Source organism: Falco rusticolus, chromosome 7 (genome assembly GCF_015220075.1).
Source record: "Falco rusticolus isolate bFalRus1 chromosome 7, bFalRus1.pri, whole genome shotgun sequence".
NCBI lineage: Eukaryota > Metazoa > Chordata > Aves > Falconiformes > Falconidae > Falco > Falco rusticolus.
The window spans coordinates 61,680,951-61,708,801 of NC_051193.1; the positions used below are offsets into that span (position 1 = coordinate 61,680,951).

Consider the following 27,851-nt stretch of genomic DNA (forward strand, 5'->3'; position numbering starts at 1 on the left):
AACGTAATAAAACAGACCTTGGCAAGGAGACTGCAGGGGTAGTGAGTATGTAGAAGAGCTATATATTGCTTGTATATAGTGGCAAACCAGTGCTGCAAGCTGAAGCTAGGCAAACTCCTGTTTGTGTCTTTAATACCATTTGACTGTTGGAACAATTCATGAAAGATTGTAGTAAACTCATGTTTTAGATCTATGTTGGCCTTTTCCTTAAAGGAAGGGGTTTCAAACATGAAGAAGAAACAAAGTCTGTAATAGGGGAATGAAACTAGGTGATCAGTTAGCTGTTTGGCTTTTATCTGTGAACTTGTAAAAAATGCTGTTTTACTTGTGTTCCAGTTGCTAGTGCTGAAGTGGTATATGCTGGTGTTGAAAATAAATAAGCAATTTACATGGAGTTCCCAAAAAGAAATAGAATCTGATAACTTCTAGCACTGTTAGTTTTGCAAAGATGATGCAGATTGGGAGGTAACTTTTCCTGACAAAGGAAACTGATGGTACAGTATGCACAGAAGTGTGCCTTGTGAGTGTAACTGAATAGGTGTTAGTTTAAAAAATTCTTCTGAAGAGCAGACCAGCACTGACTTGTACTAGTGCATAAAGCCAGATTCAATAGAGATCTGAGTGTGCAACAAAGAATCACGGTATTTTTCTGTTGCCTGTTGTCTTTATAAGAAAAGAACCATTATGTGTCAGCATGAGGGATGCGAAAGGAGGGCAGAAGCAGGATGGTTATTCTAAAGTCCGCAGCCTGTGTGTGCAGCCTATGATAATAAATGCAGTGGCAAAGGGAGAAGTGTCTGCAGTTGCATGTAGGCATAGGTATTCCTATTTTGTAACCTATTCTGGTTTGGATTTTGTGGGTAAAAAGGAATGTTTACTCCAGCACGATGATGGTGATGGTGCTGATAATGATGTGGAGTCAAAAAGTCTCAATGCAGCTCATTTTGATATGAGCATATTTTTCTTAATCTCTCAGGATGACACCTGCATAGAAATCTTGATTCCTGCTTTACCATCTGGTTTGTGAGGTGGTTTATGTATGTAGGACAGCAAGTTAAAAATTGTCAATGTGGCCTCTTTATTTGTATGGTTCTTAATATTTGAGGACAACATAAATTGGGGAGGTTGATGGTATTAGTTCTCTGCATGTTGTTAAATGCTGGTTCTTTATATAATATTTTTGGGCGTTGATAAATTATATATGAATCTTTTTATGCTTTCTTTGCAGGGTAGATAATTGGTCTTTTACTTCTAAATGTTGACCAAAATAGAATAATTCTTAATCTGTTATTCAGGTATTGTTAAATATGAATCTGATGTTTTTATCTTTCCCTCTGTACATACTAGCATACCAGGAGGGAAGTGGAGAGGACACCTGACCAACATTAAAGACAGGTAAATGCAACACTTTATTTAAAAGAATAATCAAGACAGCACCTCACTATCTTGAACTCTTATTTCATAAATGTAAAGAACAGCTTCCCTTATATAAGAAAATATTTTAATTCTTGAGGATACGAACCTTTGTTGTGAACGTACGATTTCCCAAACTCCAGTTTCCAACTCATTCTTGTGCATTAAACAAGACCCAACATGCAGATTTGGAAAGGAGTTAGGCTAAGCAGGGCCAAGGCAGAAAAACACAGGGAAAAGTAAGAGCTGCCATTTTACTGTTTAGGAATTAAAGACTTACTTTTTTGCTTGGCTTTATAATACCATTGTTTAACATATTTAACAAAGCAGTTTCGAAGTGTAAATGGATGCCTTCTTGAAAATTGGTACTGTTCACATATTGCAGTTAATTCGTACAGATGGGAGGGTTCTCCCTTCCCACCTGATTTTTAGAGAAGACAAGATAATTCTTATGTTAGATTTTCACAGGGATAACTTGGGTATGTGTTTCTATTACAGCACAGTTTTCTTAATGCCTGTAAATTCCTATATTAAATGTTAATCTATCTGAAACCTGGTTCTTTGTTTTTGTAGCAATTTGGCAACTATAAATGTATTAATTATAAGAAGGTCTCCAATGGATTATTGGGGTTTTTTGTTGGTTTATAAAAATACACCATGATGCATAGTCTGAAGTAAAAGCACAAGTAGAGTCTGTTGCTTTGAAGTCTATGAAAGAACAGCATAAATCACTGCCCTAAGAGTAAGGGTCGTTCACCGTAAAATTGATTATTAATACGTGTGTGTTGTTACTGTACTGTATTATAATTCACCAAATTCTAGACAACTTTTTTTCAGCCTTTAGAGTTTTAAGATTCTAAAGTTGATTGGCTTGGATAAGAGGTAGCTTGTTGTCTCGCTGTCTGTAAACTAAGGACAAAGGCCTTAAGGTATCTCTGAAACTCATGTGGTGTTTGTTACTAGACTCATCTTTGTAGTTGGCATAACTGATGTCTTAAAACGTGAGTCTTGAGTTTAAAAAAATCCAGAACTATGTTTTCCTAAGTGAGTTTGACAATTTATTAGGCTTATTCATAGGTTATTCTAATTTTGTATAAATACTGGCAGTTATATCTCAGATGCTTATATCCAGGATATTTTCTTCTTTATCTAGCACTGAGCTCCTAGCTTCTTTGAGCTGTGATAATTAGAAGCTTGAAACCCCTGCATACAAACCTTGACGTTTGAGGACCATTTTAAATTGAGAGTTACAAAAGCTTTGGATTTCCAAGGTCAGCTATAGAAAGCTGCAGCTCAAGTTTTTGGGCCTATGTTCAAACTACTGTAGCATGTGTGACTTCACGCTTGGTATGTAGGTGCCATGATACTCCAAATCTATCTCAGAAAAGTAGTCCTTCAAAAATGTAGTTAAATTGTCAGGTAGCTGTAAGCACAGCTGTATATCCTGCAGAGGTGAAAGGCTTCTGTGTGGGAATTTCTTTGCATGAAATCCTAAAATGATCAATCAGAAGTTACAAAATTTGCAAGGTAATTTGAAAGGTATGGTTGCAAAAAAGCAGCAATTAGACTTGCCCAGTCTTGCAAGATGATGAGTGTTTCTTTTGCCTGTTTTGCCTCTGGTCCCTTTGGGCATCCACATTGCAATTGCACAAGAAGAAACTGGCTTCAGGAGCTTTGCTTGTTGATAGGTTGGGGTGGGTTGACTTGTTGGGGTGTGGGGAGATTTGTTTTTGTCAAGTAATCGGAAAGTGGTAGTTGCAGAAGGATCTACATTAACTATGGGACAGGTCCTTAAACTTTAGGCTTAATGATTTTGAAATAGTCTTGTGACAGTTCATTAGGCCTTCTCTGTTACCAAACTGTGAAGTTCCTTAATGCAATTAGATATATTTAATGGTAACTTTACAGCTATATGAGCAGTCAGTCTCATTGCTTATATTAATATGTAAGCCAAGCCTGCAGTAGTCACAGTGGCTTGAGCCCCTGGAGCGTATTGTTTGTATGCAGCACTGAATGTCCATTGTTGGAATTCCACGAGTAACTTTTTTGATTTAGTAAATGCACTGTCAGCATTGCAATTAATGCAGTCTTGGCTTTTGGAATGTGCATTAATGTATACTAGAGAATTGGGAGAATTTAACATTTCTGATTGCCATGGTTTTAGAAAATTACAGCTTGGCTTTGGCATCTCTAGGATATCTCTGTGGAGACAGCTGGGGAGAATAACTTGTTCCATTTTAATACTTAAAGCTCAAATCCTGTGATTCAGTTCTGAGATTGTGCTTGTGAAAATAAGATACTTGGATGGATTTAGAGAAGAGTGGTTACTCCTTCCGTTCAAACTATGCCCAGCTGGGTCAATATAGGCTTCTGAACAGAGCAAGACAGAAAGGAAAAAAGTGAAACTTCAACAACATACCCTGCATGTAAGAGAAGCTTAAGTGGGAGCAAGTGGCAAAAAAGTCATTGTTCGGGAGTCAGGAAGAACCAAAGACCCATTCAGACTAAGTGTCATTTTATTGCCTGTTGGAGAAGCTACTAGATTCTGCTTATTTTCTTGGTACTATGACTGGAGTGTCCAGTCTGGTTATGAAGATACAAGCTGGATCTCATGTCTAATGTTGTTGCAGAAGGGCTTGAGAACAGACAAGACTGACTGTGAATGTCCGTAGTGTATGTTGATGTCCTATTTGACTATTTCTTTTTCCTTATTCATGTAGTTTCTAGGTTTAACCCACAATCAGAGGTGCAAGTCAACAAGTCTACCCATGAAGTCTGTGTATATTTGTAGGTCATTGGTTTGTCATTAGAAAGTACCTGCAAAACCTTCAGTTAAGTTTGTAGCAGGGGGAAAAAAAAGAGGTTCATGTAGTTTGCAATTCAAGCACAGAGATGCAGGTTGTTTTGTCTCAGTCCTCCACTGTTACCCCACCTTGCACACTGGTTCTGTGGTGGGCCCAGAGGTTCATGGTAGTGATGCATGACATACATTTTTGACCTGGGTATGGAATTGTGCATTGTATTGGTTAGGTGTTTAGCTGATAGGGGCTAATGGGAGAGGCAATAAAGAAAGGATGAACAAGTGGGGTATGGAAGTGATGACAGTTCCAGTTGTATTTCCTTCAGATGATGTGTTAGGACAGAGGTTGTGGCTGTGGAACATGAAACAACAGAAAAGGTGAGATACTACAAAAATGTGTTTTTTTCTTTCTCTCAAGATACTGTTCTGGGGGATCATACAAAAATCCAGAGGTGGCCAAGGAAGTTAGTCCTGTCTTGTTTTGCATCCTGAAATTATGCATGTGCTGTGCTAGCAGGCTGTAGGAACAAAAACCCAACTCATAGCAGCTGATGTGGTTCTCACGGTTGTGGTTTGTTTTAATGGCCTTTTCCTGTGCTGGGGAGTTTTTGTAGCACTAAGTTGGTTAGACAAAAAGTTGTGCCTCTTGGCTGGCATGGATCTGTGTGTTCTCTGTAGCATTGCCTCACTTGTGCTGTTCTGGAAGTTTTTTTGGGATCTACTATGACATGTTAGCACTCTTCTTGAGGAAACTTCTAAAGAGTTTGAGGTCTGTTTTTTTCACACCCCCTATTGTTCTATTCTGTAATCTTTTATGATGGATATCCAATCTCTTTTAGTGTTAAAAACATGCAGATTAGTGGAGAGTTCTTGTATGTGTCAGAGACAAAACGACATATGATTTGTAGAACCACAATTCTTATCGTAGCTGCTGGCCCTGCAAGAGGGAGACTAAGAGTACTGAGAAGTGGATGATGTGAAAGATAAATGAAACTGTCCTGGTGCTGCATGAATCGTACAGTCGCTGACACGGCTGTGCATGGTGGAGTGGTGTTTCTGGCTCTGGGAAATTAACACTAAATGATGGCATTGGTTGACTGTAGCTGTAGAGGTTTTTCATCTGCAGCAGTCCACATTCCTAGATCCATGTGAGGATATTTAGCCTGTGCTACAGAGCAGGAACGGAAGTTTCTTAGCAATAAACTAGTGGTTAGTTACCAGGAGTTACCAATATAAAGCCACTGGCTGTTTGGGTGCAGTCAGCCTGATACTGGAAAATCACTGGTGGAACTGGGCATCATACAGGCATGCAGTGCCAGCGTGACTTAGTGTTGCTGTGGGCTTTCAGAGCAAACAGTATTTCTGTTTTAGTCACAATGCACTCAGTCTGTTCACTTTGACCACCTTTGAGAGATCTGAACAGTCTTAGCCTAGAAATAAGGGGAAGTCTAATAGCGAGACAAGTGGCACAAAGGCAGTCTTCCTCATTATTTGCTTTTCCAACCATACAGCAGATTTATGTTACCTTTTCCTTCTTTCTTTCCTTCCTTCTTTTTGGTGAGGTTATTCCTACAGCTATGGCAGGTTTGGTTATTCCTAATCTTGATAAACCAGGCATAAATAATTTAGCTTTTTTAGGAGCAGTTGGTGGCACAATAGTGGAGCATTTTACTGGTGTGTTTTCTTACAACACTTACAGCTAGACCAAGGCTCTATGGTCTGCCTGCTATCTTCAACTAGTATGCCTACAGTTACTGCATATATTCTGGCCAGGGCAGGGCAACTGCATTCACCTTCCTATATTGAGATCTGGGCTGTATATATCCATGGTGAATTTCCTGTGTAGTAGGGAAACTTCCAAATATTAGAGATATGGAAATCTGTGGTAATGTTGAGAATCGAACCCTGATCTCTCAAAGCCTAAATAAATGTTGGTGAATATTTAAATACTTTTTTCTTTTTTTCTTTTTTTCCATGCTCTCATGCAGAGTTTTAGTACTAAATCTTGCAACATCTCTGGAGTTAAATTTTTGATCCTGATCCCACTAAATCACATCAAAATATTTCTAGTGAGTTTAGCAGGTTTTGGATGCATCCCAGAAAAAATACAACCAATTTTCTGATGATTGTACTGTGTTGGAATTCTTGTAAAATATTGTGCTCACACTCAATAAATTAGTAAAATTTAAGGTATTTCTTATTTAGAAGCCTTTATCCTTTTGTTTTCTCCTTTCACTGTTATTACAGTGGACAGTGCCCGGTTTGCAACCATCAGTTGGAGGATAGTAACCTTACTGAAGAGGATTATAATAATCTCAGAGAAAGAATAATAAGGGACGTGATACATGGAACTGACACTTACAGGAAAACAAGCCCACAGGTAGGTCTTGTGCGCTGTCAAGTTCATTGACTAGGAGGGTAATATATAGTTAATGGTCAAGTACTTTGAAAACACCACATACCATTTTTTCTTTCCTTTAAATGTTAGTAGGCCATTAGATACATCAAATACTTCAGTATCTTTTTCAGTTGTGTTTATAAAATGGGTTTAAATCTTGACCTCTTTCACATTGTCTTTGTTCTTATATTTTCAGACAGCTTTAATGGATACTGAAATAATTAAAATGCATGTGTGTTTTTTTTATATTAAAAATTTTAAAAGGTATGGAAATCTTTAGATCCTTAAAAAGCTAAATTTTAAGTATGGAATAAACCCCCAGTAACTAGAACAAAATAAGACATCTAGTGTTTTGAGCTTGCAAAAAAGAGAAGTCCTGGTATTTCTTAAATTCAGTATCATATCTGAAACTTGCATTCATATTCTGAATATTTGATTTTTTCAGTTGGGCAGCTGTTTGCCAGAATCAGTAAAGAACCAATTACCCTTTTGTTCAGTCAGCTTTCACAACCAACCAATCAGCCAACTAACTCTCACTTTTAAAGTTATGCTTTCGTATATATAATTGGAGTATACGTCAGGAGTATCAAACTTTTCAAAGGTCAATGGAAACGTAGGGTGCAATCCCCAGGCACTATATGTCACAGTTCTGTTTCTTGCTCGCTTTGCGGAGAGATTAGGGGTTCAGCAGTAGTGATGCAGCTGGAAGCTGAGCTCCGCTAGATGGTGCCCACACCACGTCTCAGGGTGGTTTTGCTTTTCTCTTAGCAGCGTAGGTGTCACTCTGCTGCAGCTGATTTGCCTCAGTTCTGCGCCAGTTCAGCAAATAAGGAAGAGGACGCTGGGTTTAATTCTTCAGGCTTTCTGCAGGCAGACATTGTGCGTGTGTAACAGTTACAGAAACCTGAAACAGCTCACGTTGGGGTGCTTCTAGTACCTGCAGCCTATTGTTTAGACATCTAATTTCCACACAGATTTTCTCCTCAGTTCAGGACTTTTGGCTGATCTAGCTGTAATTCGTACAGAGGAATAAAATTATCCTTAAAAATGTAGCAATAAGTTTAAGTATTTAATGGGTGCTGGTGTTCTATAATATTGTAAGGTAAATAAAAGGATGTGTTTTATTACACAGTGTACAACTACCTCTATCTGTTCTCTGAAAGCCTTTGTGAAAATTATGGTTGAGGTTGGTTTATTAAAGGAAGCAAACCAAGAAAACTTTATAATTCCTTAACTGGTTAACTGTATAGTCTGTGAACTTTCATTTCTATTCCCTGTAGTGACTGTTCGCTTGAAAATGTCAAATTTGCCAAGTACACAGGGCTAGATTAGCAGTAGCAGTTGAAGGCAGGTAGATTTAGGAAGGGAGTTCTGGGTAACAGGACGTTCATGCCCAAGCTGAGCAGCTGTGCAAGTGATGTTACTCCTGTTTGAGAACCTGATTGATCAAATGAATGCGATCTAATGAAACAAAGACTCAATACATTATTTGAAATTTTGATGTCAGTAGATTTTGTTAGTCCATGTGATAGCTGAAATTCCGCATGTACAGCTCTGGTGCCACCCACTTGCTAGTTTCAGGATGACCTCGTTCCAGTTTTGTATCAGGAGGCAGTCACTGAGAGGCTGAATGGAGATGAACTTGGTGTGTTTACGCTTGGCCATACAGCTTAAAATCTGCTCCCTCAGTGAATTTTGAGCATGGATGTGGGGGTAGAGGCAAAACAGTGTCGTGATGTGTCAGAGGTTTCCAGAAATAAATTTGGGACTTTTTAGTCGCTTTGTGCTGTGAAAGCAGACATGTGGTGATGAAAATATGCTGTCCATTTTGGGTATGCCAGGCTGTGTGAATTCTCCTGCAGTGAGGGTTTTCCAGAGGGGAAACTAGGTGATGAGGCTGAAAATAGGATGTAAGCAAGTGTATCTGAGCAGGGGAGTTTCCATTTTCCAGTCAGTCACTTTTCTGTAGTAGCCGCAATTCAAATAGAAAACATTTTAGTTTTCTATTCCTTCTTTTCTCCTAACTAGTTTTCTTTAGTGCATCTGTGTTTCTTGCAATGAAATGATTATTCAGGGAAGCAGTTTGAGTTGTTTTGAGCTCTAAACATTCTTTTTTCCAACAGTGTTTCAACTTGAGTATGTAATGCATTTGGAATCTTTTTTTTCTTTCTTTTTTTCTTCCTCCATTTAGGAATAGTCTTTTGTCTTACATTTGCAACAGACACCATCGTTGCTCTATTTTTTATTTTTCTCACTTACAAATAAATGTGATCAGTGTAGAAAAATAGGAGCAAAGATTTGGGTTTGAGGATTCCTCAAAAGTAGTTGGTTGTGCTATGATGAAAAAAAATCTTTTTTGTAATTAGTTTTAGGAAAGAAAATCAAACAACTTAAGTTTGTATGTCAGAGTGAACACTATTTACAAATACATTGAAAAGATGGTTTGCATGAACTATAAACCTGATTATCTGTGATAAGGAAATACCTGTTATACATTAAGAATAAACATTGATTCAGATCTTTTATGCATAACTACTGAAAGGCCTGTTAGAATGTCGTATGACGATCTAATATAGCAAGCTGCAACATTGCAGACTGCTGTAGAAAGAAAACAATTGTAACAAGACTGTCACCTTTTGTACTGATGCCTGTATGATGTTTTCGGTGGGATGCCTGTTTACTCTGACAGCATTCAGTTGGGAGCTATGCTACTGAGCCTGAGTTGATATAATTTGTATGCTGAAAGACAGAATCAACTTGCTGTGGTGACTTCTGTGTTGCAGCTGCTCCCAGGCATTTCTCTCAGATAAGCAAATGCAGTAATTTCATGCCTTTCATGGCTACTTCATACCCTGATAAACCTGAAAGGACTGTGCAGGGGGAAGGAGGCACATAGGAGATACGTATGTGCTGTCAAGAAGGCAGGAAGACATGGGTTTGTGGGCACGTAAAGTCCCCACACTAGATGTGAAGGGATTTTACATATTCCTCTAGAATATAGGAGGCTGAAGGGGGAAGAGGAAGTTACCCATTCATCTCAGTGTTATTTTTGTAACTGAATGAGGTTGTGCTGTTTCAAGGAGCCTTGAAAATAAAGCACTCTCCCTTACTTTTAGATTGGTGCCTTTTCTTTTCTATAAAGCTTTGGGTTTTCTTCCACATGTCCATGTTTCCCGACTCTATGATTTGCCCTAAAGCCCTGTGGGGTATATGTCATTCCTGTTCTGGAGTAGTTTATTACTTTCAAAAACCCTGTGTACTCCAAACTCTTAACAAGACTGTGTCTGACACAGTCTGCCCCACCCCCATCTGTCAGAGCCTTCACTCCCAACTTCCAGTTTGATCTCATTTTTCTACTTGCTTTGTTGACTCTCATCTTGTGGTCAAAGTCAGCTAAATTGCCTGCACTTGAGTGGTTTCCAAGGTGAGCTACCCTTACCTGCCCTGAGATGCCTGGATGATTGTGGCTGTCCATCATGCACCTGGATGTCATGGCTTCTTTGCCAGAGCTGAAAGAGAAAGCTGGTTAATGCTGTGAGGCCTGCTATGTCTCCTGAGAAGGCAGGGGCTGAAGAGGAGAAAACCCCTTCCCAGCTATCGGCTGATACTGTGTGCATGGTGTGTGCCACAGCCCAGGCTGTGTGTGCTGTTTAGCTCCTCGGTCTCTATTCCCTTATATATTAGCTCCTCCATGGCACTGCCAGGGAGCAAAGAACATTGAGGGAGGAAATGTGGAAGGAAGGAGAAGGCTGGATGGAATTTCTCCTGTGGAGCACAGATATGTGCCACATTGCAGCAAAGGGATCAGATTCCCAGTAAAGTGTCCTCTGTTGTAGGAGTGCAAAAATCTGGCATGTTGCTGAATGCTGCAAAGCCCCTTGTACTGGGATGGGGGCTATTTTAAGCAGGAATAATTCCTGTGGTTTCTTCTTAGGTGGGAGTGTCTGAAAGTTGTGTTGTCTGTTCTGTGGTAGGGTAGGTCACTTTGCTAGGCTTGGTTTAAAATGACAGCACTTGGATTCAGAGCTAGCTTCTGCAAGAACTGTGCTGGCAAGACGGAAAAACCTTTCTGGTGCCAGTGTGGGTTGAAAGCTTTCTGTTAGGGGTGGTGAGCGGTAGTTAGAGTTAGGATTAGGGCTAAACCTAAGCTTCAAGATTGTAGAGATTTCTGAGCTTGCTCCCCACCCTCTAGCTCCCACCCCACACTTTTTTTTTTTTTTTTTGTCCCCCTTCTTTCCTTACTCTCCTTTAGGAGGACCACGAGTAGGATGAATGCTGAGGCTGGTTTAGGTGAGCAAGTTATGACTAATATTTGGATGGGTGTGAGTTACTGGTTTGTAGGTAGGCTGGGGTTTCAGGATGGCAAGGATGGAAGAACCTGTTATTGCTGAATTTAGAAAGTCCTGAAAGCGTGGTGTTTGGGGATTAGTGTTTTGGACAGCAGGTGCTCCAAAGAACTTGTGGGAGTCTTACAAGTCCATTAAGACTGAGTGAGAGCTAATGCCAGTGGAGATGAAGGGCTTATTGGCAGCCTTTTGGTGTTGGGCTATGGTTAAGACTAGGGTAAGAACTGATATTTGGGAGTTAAAATACTTGAAGCACTCACTTAATACAGCTGTGGTTAGGCGAGACCATTAAATTAGAGGTGGCATTGGTAAGGACAAATGTGTTATCTAGTCTGCAACAACAATCATCAAAAAACTTGTTTATAGCTGTTGTTTGACTATAGAGTAGCCGCTGCTGAACAGTTTAATTCTATTTGGTTTGCAGAATAATAGATTCATGACTAAGTCCGTTGTTGCCTTGTGGCAAATTTTTAGTTATGGGAAGGATAATTAGCTTGTAGGTGAGGATAGGGTTAGCATTGCAATTAGAATTAAATACACTGATATCAAGCTTGAAGACTTCTGAATCATGAAGATGTATGGTCATAAGTCTAGGGAAGCCTACAAAGATGAGACAACATTTGCAGATAGTGTTGAACAGCTTTTCCCCCTCCAGATCTCTGCTAAATATGGGCCACTGGACTCAGGATAGGGTTAATATTCAGTAGGGCAGAATCCTACATTGCCTTAAAAAACAGGTTTGCTGCTAGATCTTGTAACATCCAGAAGGACAGAGGAGAGCTGGTCTGAGTGGGGCTCAGGATTAGCTGTGGTTTGATTCAGTAGCACTGGTTTGACTAGACCTAGAGTTAGTTTTGGGGTTATAGAGAACACTAGCCTTAGAGCTTGATCCACTGCTCAGTCTTGTGGGTCAAGTAAGCATAGAAAAAAGACACGTAATGATTTATGATGGATGTTGAGACAATTGCAGTAGCAGAGTACTCAGAGTCTGAGAGCACTGCAGCCCAAACTGCAGCCTTTTTCCTGCTTATTTCTGTCCTTCTGTCTCCATTTAATTCAGGGTGGATGTTAACACTTCTCTTGTGATATGATTTGCTAGAGAGGAGGGAACTTTTGGGAGGAAGGAAAAGGAGGGGAAGAGGGGAGACCGAACTGGAAATGGGTGGTGAGAAACAAAGGCAGTTGGAATTTCTCTAAGGGTTCTCTTGCATCTTCCCTTACCCCAGAGGCTCCTGATAATGGAAGCAAACAAGCACAGAAAGTCTTTTGGCAGGAGGATAAAAGACTTAGCTGCTTCCTCAGCAGCAAGAATTAGATCTAGATGAAAACATTATAAATTCAGTGTGTATTTCTTTCCCTCAATTACCTCAGTGTTAGAGAATCTTTCTTGGAGCTCAGTCAGATCTTTTGGGGTGGTCCACGCTCCTTTCTTGATTCATATAGCAAGAAATGAGTTGTGATTTTGTTCAGGTCACTTGGTCTCCTTTGCCATCAAATGGTTGTGCAGTAAAATCAGGCCACTGTGCAACACAAGAATATTCCTTTCTTCCAATCCACTGTCTAAACCTGTTTTATTGTCACAGAATCACAGAATGGTCAGGGCTGGAGGGCACCTCTGAAGATCATCTAGTCCAACCCCCTGCTAAAGCAGGTTCACCGAGAGCAGGTTGCACAGAGATGTGTCCAGGTGGGTTTTGAATGTCCCCAGAGAAGGAGACCCCACAGCCTCTCTGGGCAGCCTGTCCCAGGGCACAGTCACCCTCAGAGAAGTTTTTCCTCATATTCAGATGGAGCCTCCTGAGTTGCAGTTTGTGCCCGTTGCCCCTTGTCCATCACTGGGCACCACTGAAACCAGCCTGGCTCCATCCTCTTGGCCCTCGCCCTTAAGATATTGGTAGGCAGTGACAAGATCCCCTCTCCATCTTCTCCAGGCTGAACAGGCCCAGCTCTCCCAGCCTTTCCTCATCAGGGAGATGCTCCAGTCCCCTCAGCATCTCTGTAGCCTCTGCTGGATCCTCTCCAGTAGTTCCCTGTCCCTGTAGAACTGGGGAGCCCAGCACTGGGCCCAGCACTCCAGATGCACCTCCCCAGGGCAGAGCAGAGGGGCAGGATCACCTCCCTCGACCTGCTGGCCACGGTCCTCCTAATGCCCCCCAGGGACCCATTGGCCTTCTTGGCCACCAGGGCACACTGCTGGCTCGTGGGCAACTTGCTGCCCACCAGAGCTCCCAGGTCCTTCCCCGCAGAGCTGCCCCCCAGCAGGTCCCCCCCAGCCCATACTGGTGCACGGGGCTGTCCCTCCCCAGGGGCAGGACCCTGCACTGGCCTCTGCTGAACTCCATCAGGTCCCTCTCTGCCCAGCTCTCCAGCCTGCCCAGGTCTCGCTGAATGGCAGCGCAGCCTCTGGGGTACCAGCCGCTCCTCCCAGTTCTGTATCATCAGCAAACTGGCTGAGGGCACCTTCTGCCCCTTCATCCAGGCCCCTGGTGAGTGAGTTGGGCAAGACTGGACCCAGCACTGACCCCTGGGGAAGCCACTAGCTACAGGCCTCCAGCTGCACTCTGCACCATTGACTGCAGCCCTCTGAGCTCTGCCATTCAGCCAGTTCTCAATCCACCTCACTGTCCACCCATCTCACCCACAGTTCTCGAGCTTATGTATGAGGATATTGTGGGAGGCACTGTCAAAAGCTTTGCTGAGGTCAAGGTAGACAACATCCACTGCCCTTCCCTGATCTTCCCAGCCAGTCATACAATCACAGAAGGCTATTTGGTTGGTCAGATGTGGTTTCCCCTTGGTGGATCGATGGTGGCTACTGATAACCTTTTCTTCCACATGTTTGGAGATGACTTCTAGGATCATTACATTTCCATGGATGGAGGTGAGGCTGACCAGCCTGTAGTTTCCTGGGCTCTCTTTCTTGCCCTTTTTGAAGACTGGAATGCCAACAGCTTTCCTCCAGTTCTCAGGTACCTCTCTTGTCCTCCATGACATCTCAAAGATGATGGAGAGTGGCTTAGCAATAACATCTGCCACCTCCCTCACCACTCGGCAGTGCATCCCATCAGGGTCTATGGATTTATGGTGTCTGGTTTGCTTAGGTGATTTCTAACCTGATCCTTCTTGACCAAGGGAAAATATTCCTTTCTCCGGACTTCCTCTTTTGCCTCCAGGGTTTGAGAAACCTGAGGACTGGCCTTGGCAGTAAAGCCTGAAGCAAAGAAGGCATTCAGTAACTCCCCCTTCTCTGTGTCCTTTGTTACCAGGGCACTCACCTCATTCAGCAGCAGGCCTGCATTTTCCCTAGTCATCATTTCCTTACTGATGTACTTGAAGAAGCCCTTCATACAGTCCTTGACCTGCCTTGCCAGATTTAATTCCAAACAGGCCTCAGCCTTCCTCATCACCTCCCTGTACATTCTGACAATGTCCCTATATTCCTCCCAAGTGATCTGTTCCTTCCACATTCTGTAAAATTCTTCTGTTTGACTTTTTGCCAAGAGCTCCTTGCAGTCCTCCACGGTCTTTTTTAAACTGTATTTTGTCAGTTCTGTGTTTGGAAACTCGCCTAACATGATACAGTCTTTATATTCCAGTTAGTGCAATCAAGTAAGAAAAATCTGGTTCTAATCTTAATTTTATTTGAACACCAGTTGCTTTGTTAAAAACAGTTACTAACCTTGTTTCCACTGTATATCATCTGAAGATCTTCCTAAGCAAAATACAAATGTGGTTTGTTGATGCAGTGATTTTTCTTCGATCTGCATCTTCCTTACATTAGCTAGAATATATAAAGAAATAAAAGAAATTGAAGGATTTCGCTGAGGTTTAAGAATGGCATATCTCGATACTTTTTTCCTGTTCATTAGCTGATCACAGAGGCAGACAAGACCATAAACATGAAGTCAGAACAGTAACTTTTAACTAAAGAATAAAACTAATCTGAGTTATCCAAGTAGCTAATTTTTAAGGAGATTATTTTATCAGGAACCTCTTGGACACATAGTCCTTTACTTGCAGCTCATGCATTCCACTAAATAGGATCTTGAGACGTGTTTACATAATGCAGACTGTGTATACTGCCATCCTTTTTTTAAGTGTTCGCTGTCTCTGAATACTGCTAAGTTCTGTGATAATGCTTCTAAAGTAAAAGTAATGTGAGCACATGTTGATTTAAGACACTTTGAAATGTTACCTTATGGAATTTAAGCATTATTGAGTGGTCCTTTACCATTTGTTCCTTTGGTCCATTATCAAAGCTCCTTGTAAGTTGAGGAGCTGGTCTCCGGCTGTGGTCAAACAGGTTCTTCTTTTGCTGCAGAGGCCTATGTGGAATTGTCTAATATAGGGCTTCATTATGATTTGTGATAATTAGAATAGCTTAACAAGTTATAATAATTTCATGTTATCTATCCAGTGCCTTATTTCTTAGGATCATTTAAGTTGATACAGTTTCTCCAGAAATCTGTAAAATATAAGTGCGCTTTCTTCCTATACTATACATTGTTTCATCTTTCTGATGCTCAGTTTAATTTGGTTTTGTATTAGTCACTGGTTTGGCTTCTTCTGTGCCATCTCCTTTCCTAAATATCTGTAAAATATTTCATATATCTGAGAATTAGTACAGAACTTTGAAAGATGCTGTGAATTTTTTAGTATGACCATTTGTTTTCTTCTTTTCTGCCTTTTTTTGCTTATACAGTGTTTTAGTAGCTTGTTATGAAGTCTTGTGTTAGGTTTTTCTGAAAATCTAATTAATGTCATCTGGTTCTATTTTACCTACTTTTTCATTGACACAAGAAGATAATTTTTAGAGATGCTCTTCTGCAAAAGGTGCGCATTAAATGCTACCAGATCGTATTATTCCAGAGGGTTTGCACAATTTTTAGTGTTCATTTCAACCGTATTAGTGTACAGATGCTGGATGCATAGATTTATAATTTTCTGAAATGTTTCTAGAAATATTAAAATAGGGCAAAACATGTAATGCCATTCAGTCCCCCAGAACAGTTGCTGTTTCTGTTGAAATTGCAAGTATTAGTTAACATAAGCATTTGGTGGCAGTGTGGTGTTTAAACTAGCATAACTAGCCTCAGCATCCTGCCAGCTGTTCGTTCCTGCCCGCTTTGGCCCCTGCAAGTGTGCCAGGAAACAAGTGAGCACAGCCCATGGTAAGCGGGGCACAAACCTAGCTGACAAAATAATGTTTTGTTTACTTGTGGGTGTTTTTTTCAGCCAAATCAGTTCCTTGTTCAGATTTGCTTCAAACATCTGTACCAGCATAGCAGAGAAAGAAGCATGGAGGTATATCTGGCTGTCTGGTAATAGTGTTGCATTTTTCCACATGGATGTTATGGACTGTCTTGAGTGCTAGTCTACCTCACTTGGGACACTGTCTTTTCTACAAAGTTTGTGATGCATTGCTTTTGTGTTATTCCACTGTCTTTCTATAATGCCCGTTAACATTGTATTTAAGCACTCAAGTCAGTCTTTTCCTGGTTTAGCATTCTCTTAGGTGGTTTGCCCTAAGATGAAAAAAAAGCACTGTGTAATCAAAATGTTTCTGCCTTTGCAAGGTTTTTGTTTGTTTGTTTTAAAAGAAAGCTTGGTATGGTCCATTTCTATACTCTTGTACTTACAGTGGCAACCTCGCAAAGATGAGGGCAGCAGCACGAACTGGTTGTTCTTCCCTCCATGTTAAATGTGCTGCCTGAATTGTTGAGGTCCAAGTTTTGCATTGCCCTTGTGACTGACCTTCTGCTGTCTGATGTAAGCAGGCAGGAACAAGTCCTGCAACAACACTGCCTGGTGTTGACAGAGGTTTAAGAACAGGCAACACAGAGCACATCTCAGCCAGGTTGTCAATGTGCCTGCAACTACCTTCCTGTTTGTGATGGTATCTCTGAAAGCTACAGACGCAGGAGTTTGTGACTCCTGGGTTATTTGTTAACTCCAGAAGCATTTAACAGAGCAAACAATTTGTGTGCAATCCAGAGTACAAAGTGTTACCATACAGATACTGAGAAAAGCCTTCTTGCTTATAAGGGTTTGAAGGGGATTTCCAAGCTTTGAAACTGTGGGGGAAATATTCAAACCCTTTAGGCATAGCAACAAACAGATTCAAGAGTGCTCCAGCAAGGCGCCTTAAAAAAAGTTGGCTGGATTTCAGTTTGACAGCTGAATTTTATTTCTCACACTCTGTGCTCATTCCTGTGTTTTTCTTCTGGTACCAAGAAACATTGCTGAAAACAAAGCAACCCCCATCACTTCGTATTTTATGAAACTATGAAAAAGTGAATGTTTTCACTTCTCTAAAAGCTGCTTTTATGGTGTTGAAAAACACCAGGTTTGATAATAAGGGTAGTTGCATAATACTTAAGTGCAGTATAATATTGTCTTAATTAGAATTTGCTCTTTCCTTGCACTTGAGTGTGTTGTCATTTAATGTGGAGAGGGGAAGCACTGCTTTTTCTGTTGTACAAAGCTTAAACTATTGTGAATGCTTCTCGAAACAATGTATGTTGAATACTGTATTTTTGCACTTTTTAATTTGACATTAGTGTCTCCCCACTGTTCCTGATGAGTGGGCATAAACTTTGTTGTTCAGAAGTGACAAGAAGCCCTTTCCACAGCAATATTAATAGGTTTTGATAGGGTTTTTCTTCTGGTTGTTTTTTTTTTTTTCCTCCTTTTTTTCAAATTCCATATTATGGCATGAACATAATAGCCTTTCTTATATTAAAAATCCTCTTTGGATTTGCTCATGTATCTCCATTGTATGTTATACTACTTTGGTTTTTGGCATTTATATCAGTAGACATTTTGGATTGTTGAATTTGAGCAATACCATGATTTTTATTTCTAAACACCAACACATTTCCTATGTAGACTTGCAGAGAAAAATGCTCAGGTGATCTAAGCTTTCTGTGTTCTGAAGCTTGTCATACCCTTAGATCTGTTATAGACATTAAAATTATTTCACAGTGTTCTTCTTATTGCTCTTATCAAAGGACATGCTTGTTTAGATATGTTTTCTTTGTTTGGTCTTCAATTGTACTGTTGATTTCTGTTATCATATTTAACATGGTAAATCTGCAAATACTAATAATTAAGTCCTTCCCTCATTTTTGTTGTGCTTTTAAGGCTTGTATTCTGTGTGCATACTGGTATCAGAAGAAAGACATACATTTCTTTTATAAATGTGTTTACAGAAGTTGAAATGTATTAATACTCTTACAGAAGAGTCCTATTTTCAGGTTTATTACTGCTGCAATTTCAAATATTATTGGCTGTGTAAGCCAGAGCTGAAGTCTTGAGGTCACACTTTTTTTTAAAAAAAAAGTTATTTTAAACCATTAATTAAAAAAATTAGCAAAAACAGTCTTTTTTCTTTCTTTTTCAAACAATAATTCCTATACTTCTGTTTTTTTAAAACCAACCTCTAGCTCTTGTTTTGCTGCTGTGTGCCAGGTTGAGAGATAAATGTCGTAAGATGTTGTAGTTTCACAATCCCGTCCATTAGGATAGTCAGGGCTATGTATGGGAAAAGGCGATCCCAGTAGTCTCACCTGCTCCCAGTCTCCTTCCATGTCCTGGCTGCATTTTCATGCCAGGACAAGCCTCTGAGCTGTAGCCTGAGCAGGGGGAGTGGTGCTGGCTGAAGACTGTTACGTTGGCTCAGTTCACATGGGCTTAGTTGGTCCTTTTCAGTCTTTCTCCTTGTGCCAGCAAACGTGTGTGCATAGGTGGAGGGGGCAAGGCTAGGAATGGCTGGCTGAGGGAAGGGGGAAGGTAGGAACACTCTTTCTGTTCTTTCTGTGGCAGCACCAGTACATAACAATACAAAATGATGGTGAAATAGTGCATGAGTCATCTAGCTGATGTGGAATACCAGAAAAATGTGAGACTCTTTTTGTGCTTTTGCTGAGATACAAATGGACTGGAGACACCCACATGCTAGTGGTTAAATAAAAAAATAATTTAAATGTCTTTACTTCTTCATGTCAAGATAAATTCCATTGTGGGTTTGTTATGGCCAGTCCTTACTTCCAAATCAATTTAGTCAGCGTGGTGTCCATTTGCAAAGATAAGTTTTCTTAGTAGAAGTTGCGGTGAATCCTTTCTAATGGTTGTGTAGTTGGCATTCCCCTGTTTTCCCAGCTAGGCAATGAATGAAATCAGGTGGGAGTTTTTTAAATTCCCTTTTCTTTTGTATGTGATGTGAAACAGGATATCACTGGCGCCTCGTGAGCACCGTGCTGCATTGTGATTGTTCCTGCTGTAGGGAGGCGTGTTCACGCGGTGCGTGGGATGCTGGGGGAAGTCTTGCAGTGAGGTAGCAGCCTTGCTGTATTACAGCACTTCTCTGTGGCTCCTGAGCATTAAGAGGGTCATGTCAATGAGCAATGCTGAATGTGTTTTTAAAGTTTTGTCCCTTCAGTTGCCAAGTCTGTTGAAGTGAGTTTGAGTAGCATTTCTGAGGCTGGGACAATGGACTTTCAGAAACTTTGAGGTGAACCTGGACAGAAAAAGTTAGAAATGAGTATAAGGTTTGCAGTGTTTGGTTTGGTGCTATGACCCAGAGAGAGATACATTTTGCTACTTGGTGTGTTGAAGGGATTCAGCAGAAGTGCCCCTTGTATTCAGCTGTGTGTTTCCATGTAAACATTCCTGCAGCATACTCAGGGTTGTATGTAAATCACATGTTGCATTCTCTGTTTGGAAGGAGAAGCCTGTGTGAATAGCTGTCGTCTTTTTGCCTAAACCAACCTTCATGTTGTCATTGTACTGCATTGATGATTATTGTGTCTGGCTTCTCTTGAAGCTGTAGCTGTGCTATACTTCTTTTATTGCTTATAAAGAAGATCTTCAATGTCTTCTTACAATTGACCGGTGAGGGAAATATATTTAGAGAATTGTGAGTGAATCATCTCTTCATTACTGTGGCTGTAAGTAACATCTGCATAAAATCCAGGCAAATCCTGATCTTTGAAAGATCAACATCCTTTGAATTGTATGCTTGCTTTCTTTGTAGTGGGTTGACCTTGGCTGGATGCCAGGTACCCACCAAGCCGCTCTATCACTGCCCTCCTAAGCAGAACAGGGGGAGGGCAAGAAAATAAGACGGAAGAATCTCGTGGGTCAAGGTAAAGGCAGTTTAATAAAGCAAAAGCAACGGCCGCATGTGTAAGCAAAGAAAGACAAAGGAGTTACTATCTACTTTCCATCAGCAGGCAATATCCAGCCACTTCCCAGGAAGCAGGGCTTCAGTATATGTAGTGGTTACTCTGGAAGACAAATGTTGTAATAATAAATGCCCCCTCTTCTCCTTTCTCTTAGCTTTTATTGCTGAGCAGACATCATATGGTATGGAATATCCCTTTGGTCAATTTGGGTCAGCTGTTCTGGCTATATCCCCTCCCAAGGTATTGCCCACCCCCAGTTTAGGGGTGAAGGGGCAATGTTGGAGAGACAGTCTTGATGCTGTGTGAACACTGCTCAGTAGTAGCCAAAGCACTGGTGTGTTATCAACAGCTCTGTAGAAACCAATACAAAACACAGAACTATGAGGGCTGCTATGGTGAAAATTACTCCATCTCAGCCAGACGATACACTTCCATAGTGTAAATCTGTGTGTTTGAATAACCCTTTGTACTGTACCGGATTATGTAGCCTGCTGATTATTCCCAGGGTTCACCCTTTTCTTTCCCTGTGTCCAAAGAGGATGGGAAATGTGACCACTCAAAAACTGTCACTCAGGGGAGCAGACCTGGATCTTCTCTGTTGTTCTTTATGTTGGTTTTTTTCTGGAAAAGGAAAGGAGCACTCATGTGTGTTTCTGGAGAAATATGGTTGGTGAGGAGAAAATTAACCGATCCTTGGGGATTTTTATTCTCTCTAAGGCTTTTCACTGGAGTCTTCTGTATTTGGTGACATAAATTGAACTTGGCTATTTGTCTTCTGCACTTACTCTGCTATTAACTCCTCATCTCCCTGTGTGGATAAGAGACTCCTGTGCCAGCAAACCTCTCCCTGTATTGCATGGTTTACTGGTAGCGAAGCAAAAAACACAGCAGATCGGGGAGGCTGGCAGGGGCACACTGTCAGGCATCTGTTGAGAACGGAGTCAGAGATGTGGATGGGAGGAGATGGCAGGGAAAGGTAGGGTGCCCAAGGGAACAATGTTGAAAAGGCTGCAGCATCTCCCCAGCTCTGAAAGTAAACCCTAGAGAGCCAGGAGCTGGCTCCTGAGAGATGCTGAGCCTATCCTGGTGCCCCTCAGCAGAACTCTCCTGGCAGCTCCTGCTCCATCTGACCTGCTGGGAGAGGACAGGGAGTGAGCAGAGGGAAGCACTGACCCACTGAACTTTGCTGCTGCTCCCCCAACTTGTGCTGTAGTGTTCCCTCAACAAAGCACTCGGCCCATCAGGGAAAACTCACCCCTTTAGGAGCTGCTCTGTAACTATTGTCACTTGAAATAAAATGCCACTTTAAAAGTTCTTCACAGAGTGTTTTTTTTGTATTGAACTGAGCCCTTAAAGACAAGATTACATGTATGCCACACTTTATAAAAGTGTCTCCTTGATTGTAACCATGTTACTTGAAATAATATTGGCATTTGTTGGCATTAGGAAAATAACACTCTAGTGGAGTGTTTACCATGTGTTTTTCATCTGCTTTCATTTTATTTTGTCTTTTCCATTTATACTTATCTTTGTCTCAAAGCTCTTCTATTTTATTTTCATTCGGTCTGCATGTGTCTTCCTTCCTTTCATCTTTTCCACGTTTCGGACAGCCATCCAGTGTTACAGTGATGACATTGAACCATGAGGAATTCTACTGCATGGCATAAGCCCAGAAGTCAGGAATTTTTGTTCTTTGGTGATTTTTGTTTCTCCTCCCTGCCACCTCCTTGGCTGGTGACTTCCTTTCTGTGTCTCAGTGTCCTTGTCAGATGGCAATGAGAATATTCATGAATATAAAATACATTGAGATTGAGAACTGGCTGAGTGGCAGAGCTCAATGGTGCAGAGTGCAGCTGGAGGCCTGTAGCTAGTGGCTTCCCCAGGGGTCAGTGCTGGGTCCAGTCTTGCCCAACTCACTCACCAGGGGCCTGGATGAAGGGGCAGAAGGTGCCCTCAGCCAGTTTGCTGATGATACAGAACTGGGAGGAGCGGCTGGTACCCCAGAGGCTGCGCTGCCATTCAGCGAGACCTGGGCAGGCTGGAGAGCTGGGCAGAGAGGGACCTGATGGAGTTCAGCAGAGGCCAGTGCAGGGTCCTGCCCCTGGGGAGGGACAGCCCCGTGCACCAGTATGGGCTGGGGGGGACCTGCTGGGGGGCAGCTCTGCGGGGAAGGACCTGGGAGCTCTGGTGGGCAGCAAGTTGCCCACGAGCCAGCAGTGTGCCCTGGTGGCCAAGAAGGCCAATGGGTCCCTGGGGGGCATTAGGAGGACCGTGGCCAGCAGGTCGAGGGAGGTGATCCTGCCCCTCTGCTCTGCCCTGGGGAGGTGCATCTGGAGTGCTGGGCCCAGTGCTGGGCTCCCCAGTTCTACAGGGACAGGGAACTACTGGAGAGGATCCAGCAGAGGCTACAGAGATGCTGAGGGGACTGGAGCATCTCCCTGATGAGGAAAGGCTGGGAGAGCTGGGCCTGTTCAGCCTGGAGAAGATGGAGAGGGGATCTTGTCACTGCCTACCAATATCTTAAGGGCGAGGGCCAAGAGGATGGAGCCAGGCTGGTTTCAGTGGTGCCCAGTGATGGACAAGGGGCAACGGGCACAAACTGCAACTCAGGAGGCTCCATCTGAATATGAGGAAAAACTTCTCTGAGGGTGACTGTGCCCTGGGACAGGCTGCCCAGAGAAGCTGTGGGGTCTCCTTCTCTGGGGACATTCAAAACCCACCTGGACACATCTCTGTGCAACCTGCTCTCGGTGAACCTGCTTTAGCAGGGGGTTGGACTAGATGATCTTCAGAGGTGCCCAACCCTGACCATTCTGAGGGGCAGGGGAGAACACAAGTGCCAACAATTTATTTTTGTTGAAATGATCATTGTCTTGCTCAGCTTTTTATGGTTTCTTAATAATAATATTTATTTAAGGCATGGAGAAATGAAAGATCATGTAAAATGCTATTGATTGTGGTGATGCTAGATTGAGCCCTATGTTGCCTGTGTTCTTGTGAGTGTGCTTTTGACCCGTATACCCCCGTTCACTTGGAAATTAAGCCTGAAATTTTGCCATCTGAGTGAGGCATCCTTATCTCACTTGGTTGGCTTGTATTCTTAATATAAGTAACCCTTTTCCTAATATAACTTGTCAGAAGCATTCTGACTAAACTTGAAGTTGGTGATCATCTGTTACTGCCTGACAGCAGTGTATTTTCTGGACAAATACATGTTTTCTTCATTCCTTTCTCCGAGGAAGAATTGTATATGCTGAACAGGTTTTGTCTGGGTGCTGAGGTGATGGTTTTTGTTTAAACTCATATGTTCCCATATGGCTACATGGGAGAAGGCAAGAGTAGAAGAGGGCTTCTTGAATTTTGAGCAGAAGGCATGAAATTTGCAATTGTTTTGAGTTCCTATGAAAGTTTATTTATAGCCTTGGACTGTGAAACCTCTGTTACCCGTAAATAAGTCTTACTTATTACTAGTAAGGTAATTTGTGAAACCAGGTCACTGCCCACCAGGATGGCTTAGGATTCCTATGCCTGTTAAAAGCAGTCAGAAGCAGAAAATAGAAATCTTATGTAAGTGTCTGCTAAAAACACTAAATCTTTACTCAAAAATCAAGGGAGAAATTCCTGAAGATTTTATTAAAGCTTTGTATTCTGTTCTCGTCCTATGGGTTCTCAAGCCTAAAGCAATTGTGGTTTTCCTTCTGTTGAAAAAAATGGATGGATGCTGTTGGCTTGCTCAATCACTGCATTATGTTTCTGACCTAATAAGAAAGTTCATTGTTTTGCTAGCTGTCTATTTCTCACAAATGGAGTGCTGTGTTTCTAAGTGAATGTTCATTTAAATATTGATTGGCATTCAGAGATTTCAGAATTCTTACAGAGAAACTAAGTATGATGCTTATTTTAGACTTGGAAATGTTAAGATTTAGTAGTGTCACAGATTACTGGTTTGTAAGGTTGCTTTGTTTTGCAACTGTTGTGTAACAATGGCATGTATCTTTATGAAAGTGTACGTTCAGATTATTATTCTGAAAATCTGGATGACTGTAAAGTTTGGGGTTTTGGTTGTAATGTAATTTAAAACTATATTGGAAATACCCACTGTAACATGGCTTTTGAAGATATATTTTTCTTTTCCTTTCCTTTCCTCTCCTCTCTCTGCTCTTTTCTGCTCTTTTTCCCTCATGTGGTTGTTTTAGCAAGTGTGCAAGCGAAGATGTGAAGTGTCGCCAATGAAGGAAAAGTGAGAGATTTTGGATTTGTTTCTTTTTTTATTAAAAAAGTGAATGAAATCTCTTTTTATTAAACTGAACATATTATTCCCCCATGTTTATTTGTTTGTTTGTTTATTTCAGGAATTTGAAGCTTTTCAAACATTTGTGGAAAATCGACTTCCCTTTGATATTGTTATTGATGGACTCAATGTTTCCCACATAAACCCCAGAAAGATACAGTGTGAAAATGTAAGTGCTGTTTAAATATTCATTAAGAGTTTTGTGTATGCTGATTGTAAAACAGTAATTGCCTCATTATTACTTATTCTCTTGAGAAACTGGTCAAACGTTGTAGCACGTGTTACAGTGAAGTTCAAAGAGTTATCTAGATTTCACAGATTGAAAATCATCAGTGGGAAGATGGTTCTTCTTACATATTTTACTGTATTAGCCTTAAAAAATCATACCTAAATTTCCTCATGTATGCGATGCTCATAGATACAGCTAAGGTATCAATAATAATATTATTAGGACATATACTGTCTGAGTGTGTATGTTTTCATAGTAACAGGGATTTAGGGAAACAGGCTAAATCTACCATATAGAAAATCTACTCTGATATAGTTAAGCTGGTAAGAGTTCTTCTTAAAATAACCCCTTAGTTCAAACCACATCCTGTACAAGTTTAAACTTTATTTCTCTGCCTATTGACTTAAGCATTTGAGTCCTGTTCCTACAAGGGCAGCTCAAACTGTCTGTAGTTCTTTCCACTTGGTTATTTGTAGAAGGATAATCCTGCTTTTTTACCAATACCTATTTTTGAGATTCCTTAGTACTGCCTTTTAGCATTTCACTAAGAAATGGCTTAAGAGTTTTTTCAGTGTCAATCAAATATTTACTTTAAATGAGGAGTAATGAAGTAACTGCTCACATGTATTCCAAAGCCAGAATTTAAATTTCCATGCTCTTGAAATTAAAAGTTATAAATGTGCTTGATAATAAAGGAGGTAATTTATTTCTAGTAATTACAAGAAATATGTTTTTGTTCTAAGAACTACTTTAAAACTACTCTTAAGAAGAAGGATATGCTTTCATATATGTAGTTAAAAGCAGCTGAGCTAGGGAGATTAGAGAATCTTGCTGAAGGATGTTTGTTTGAGAGTGGCAGTAAAGTTTCATGAGATACTGGCTCATGAAGAGGGTACTTTCCTTATTAAGAAAATAGGAAAGGAAATTTACACTTTGTTTTGGTGGGGTAAGGAAGGAATTGTTGATTTTCTGAGAAGAATCCCAGACAGCAAGTAGCGGAACAATGTTTCAAGATCTAGGACAGATCTATGCTGCCAAGGAGGGGGAAGAGAAAGGAGGGTACTTCTGCAAGGCATGCCTGTCCCAGTGTAGGAGCTCTGAACAGGATCCTGAATGGTCTTTAAAAGCTGGAGGCAAAGGAGCAAAGAGCCAGCCTGGTTCTGATGGGTAATTATTGCTGATTTCTGATTAGAAATCTTGCTAGGAGGTATCAGCATACTGAGGAGCATAAAGTGCCTTTGAGTTCCTCCTTAGCTTCTGCTGTATTGGAAGGACTTTGGGATCCATGATGCCAGGGAGCCGCAAAAGGATTGAATGGAGGCATTAACTTTTCATTTAGGTTGGTCCATATAGATAGAGATCAGATCTCTCTTGAATCATTTAGGAGGATTTTTAGAAAAGATCTGTCTTTCCTTTCTGCACAACAGAACAGTAACTTGGGCTCACCCCATCTTACCTCTAGAAGATTCTCTTAGCTAAAATTTACTTGTTCTATGAGCTAAGTTGCCATTAATTATTATTGCATTTTGTTATGCACAAAAAATGTTAATTGCTGGAGCTTCCGGCAGCCAATCTTTTGCTGTTCCTGTTATCTGGATGCTGGTTTAGATCGTGTGAAGTCACTACATGAGAGAGGATGGACGTGCCCATTGATCCAGACTTACACCTGTTGATACTCACTGTCTAGATAGTACGTTTTCTGGCAAGCAAAGTGTGTATTTGCACTCTTAAGCAACAAAATTGCTCCTTCGCTGCCCAAAAGGAATACATATGAACTACTAAAGACTTTTTCTTGTATTGAGCATCCCTATTCATTGAGATACTTCTGCATTATTTTTTTATCATAGATGTGTCTTTATACATGATTGCAGTATTACCTATTGAGTTTACAGTCTTTTCCAACTGGAAACATTGTTTAAATGTGAGATGGTGCTGCATGCTAGCGAATGCCCTTTTGTTTCTTCATGACTCTGAACTCCTGCGTTGTAACATGTCAGGAAAGGACTGTGTCTTTGTTCTTATTTTGTGTACTTCTGACAAGAAGCATGTATTCTCATTTGCTTACTCTTTTTTTCAAGACTGCTAAAAACAGAAAGAAAAAAAACCCCACAAAACAACCCACAATGCAAAGCAATCCTTTCTTCTGTCTCCAAACTTTTCTTCCAGATGAGGGAAGGGAAGGCCACAGGAATCTCTGCATATGTTGCTTTCCTGGTTAGTGGTGTTGCTGCCAGGTAGTCCCCCATCTGCAAATGCTGACCTTGTTGAACGCTGTAGTCTGCCCTTTGTCTCACAAAACATCCTCTTTAGGAGGCTGCTGTCATCACTCTGGAGGCAGCTGAATGGAAAATGTGGAGTGGGAGTGGCAGGTCCGGGGCATTCACAGCCTGCCCTATTAAACTCTTCAGTGTACATAGGGAAACATAGTGCAGAACTAAGAGGATGGAGAGGAGCAATAAATGCAAGAGAAGCTGGAAGCAGAGCACAAAGGATGAAAAAAGCTAAGAGCGAAGGCTGCTGAGATCAAGCTGGCTGGCTAGGACGGCATGACTGGCACATTTCGGAGAAGCATGCTGTGACTCGTCAGTGACCTCTTCTGTTCGACTTGAGAGGAAATAAAGGAACAGTACTTCCAAGGACCAGTGTTAAAAGCTGCCCAACCCGTGTCAAAAAGTTACATTATTTTAAGCCTCCAGGTGAAAGTCAGGCTGTGCTCTTTTCAGGTGTTCATTACTGCAGCTGTTAGACCCAGTCAGGATGTTGTTTTATCAGCGTTTCTGTTCCAGTGTATAGTTAGGATGCAGTGATGATTGAAAGAGAAAATGAGATTGTTGCTCTCCATTTACAACACACTGTAAGTGTTACTATTTGCAAATTGTTAGGTTTTTTGGACCATATCCCTTACGTGATTTAGAGAGAATAGTGAAATAAAGGGCATTGTTAAACATAGGAGAAGGCCTAAGATTTTTGTGAAAATAATACGGTAATTTAAATGAATTCTGGTCTTTATTTAAATTTGACAAAAAGCAGTGTTCTGCTTTGTGATTTAGCTTTAAGAACTGTAACTGTTTTCTGAAGACCAACTCTAGCTAACTCTTAATCATACAATTAACTTAAGAAAACATTGATGAAATACTCCTTTCTTCTTTGAAACATCCTAACATTTGTAATTCCATTTAGGCATTCCTT

General features: G+C 41.1%; 1 protein-coding gene across 2 annotated transcripts in view; it reads left to right on the plus strand.

Annotated features, from left to right (window-relative positions):
• The window catches only part of LOC119151799 (protein only RNase P catalytic subunit), a 53,742-nt gene that overhangs the window by 2,996 nt on the left and 22,895 nt on the right, over positions 1-27,851 (plus strand). For both annotated transcript variants that reach the window (XM_037396129.1, XM_037396128.1), the window contains exons 3-5: positions 1,348-1,395; positions 6,461-6,593; positions 24,495-24,602. In XM_037396129.1, coding sequence (XP_037252026.1) covers positions 1,348-1,395; positions 6,461-6,593; positions 24,495-24,602 — 289 coding nt within the window. The remainder of the gene's footprint in view (positions 1-1,347; positions 1,396-6,460; positions 6,594-24,494; positions 24,603-27,851) is intronic.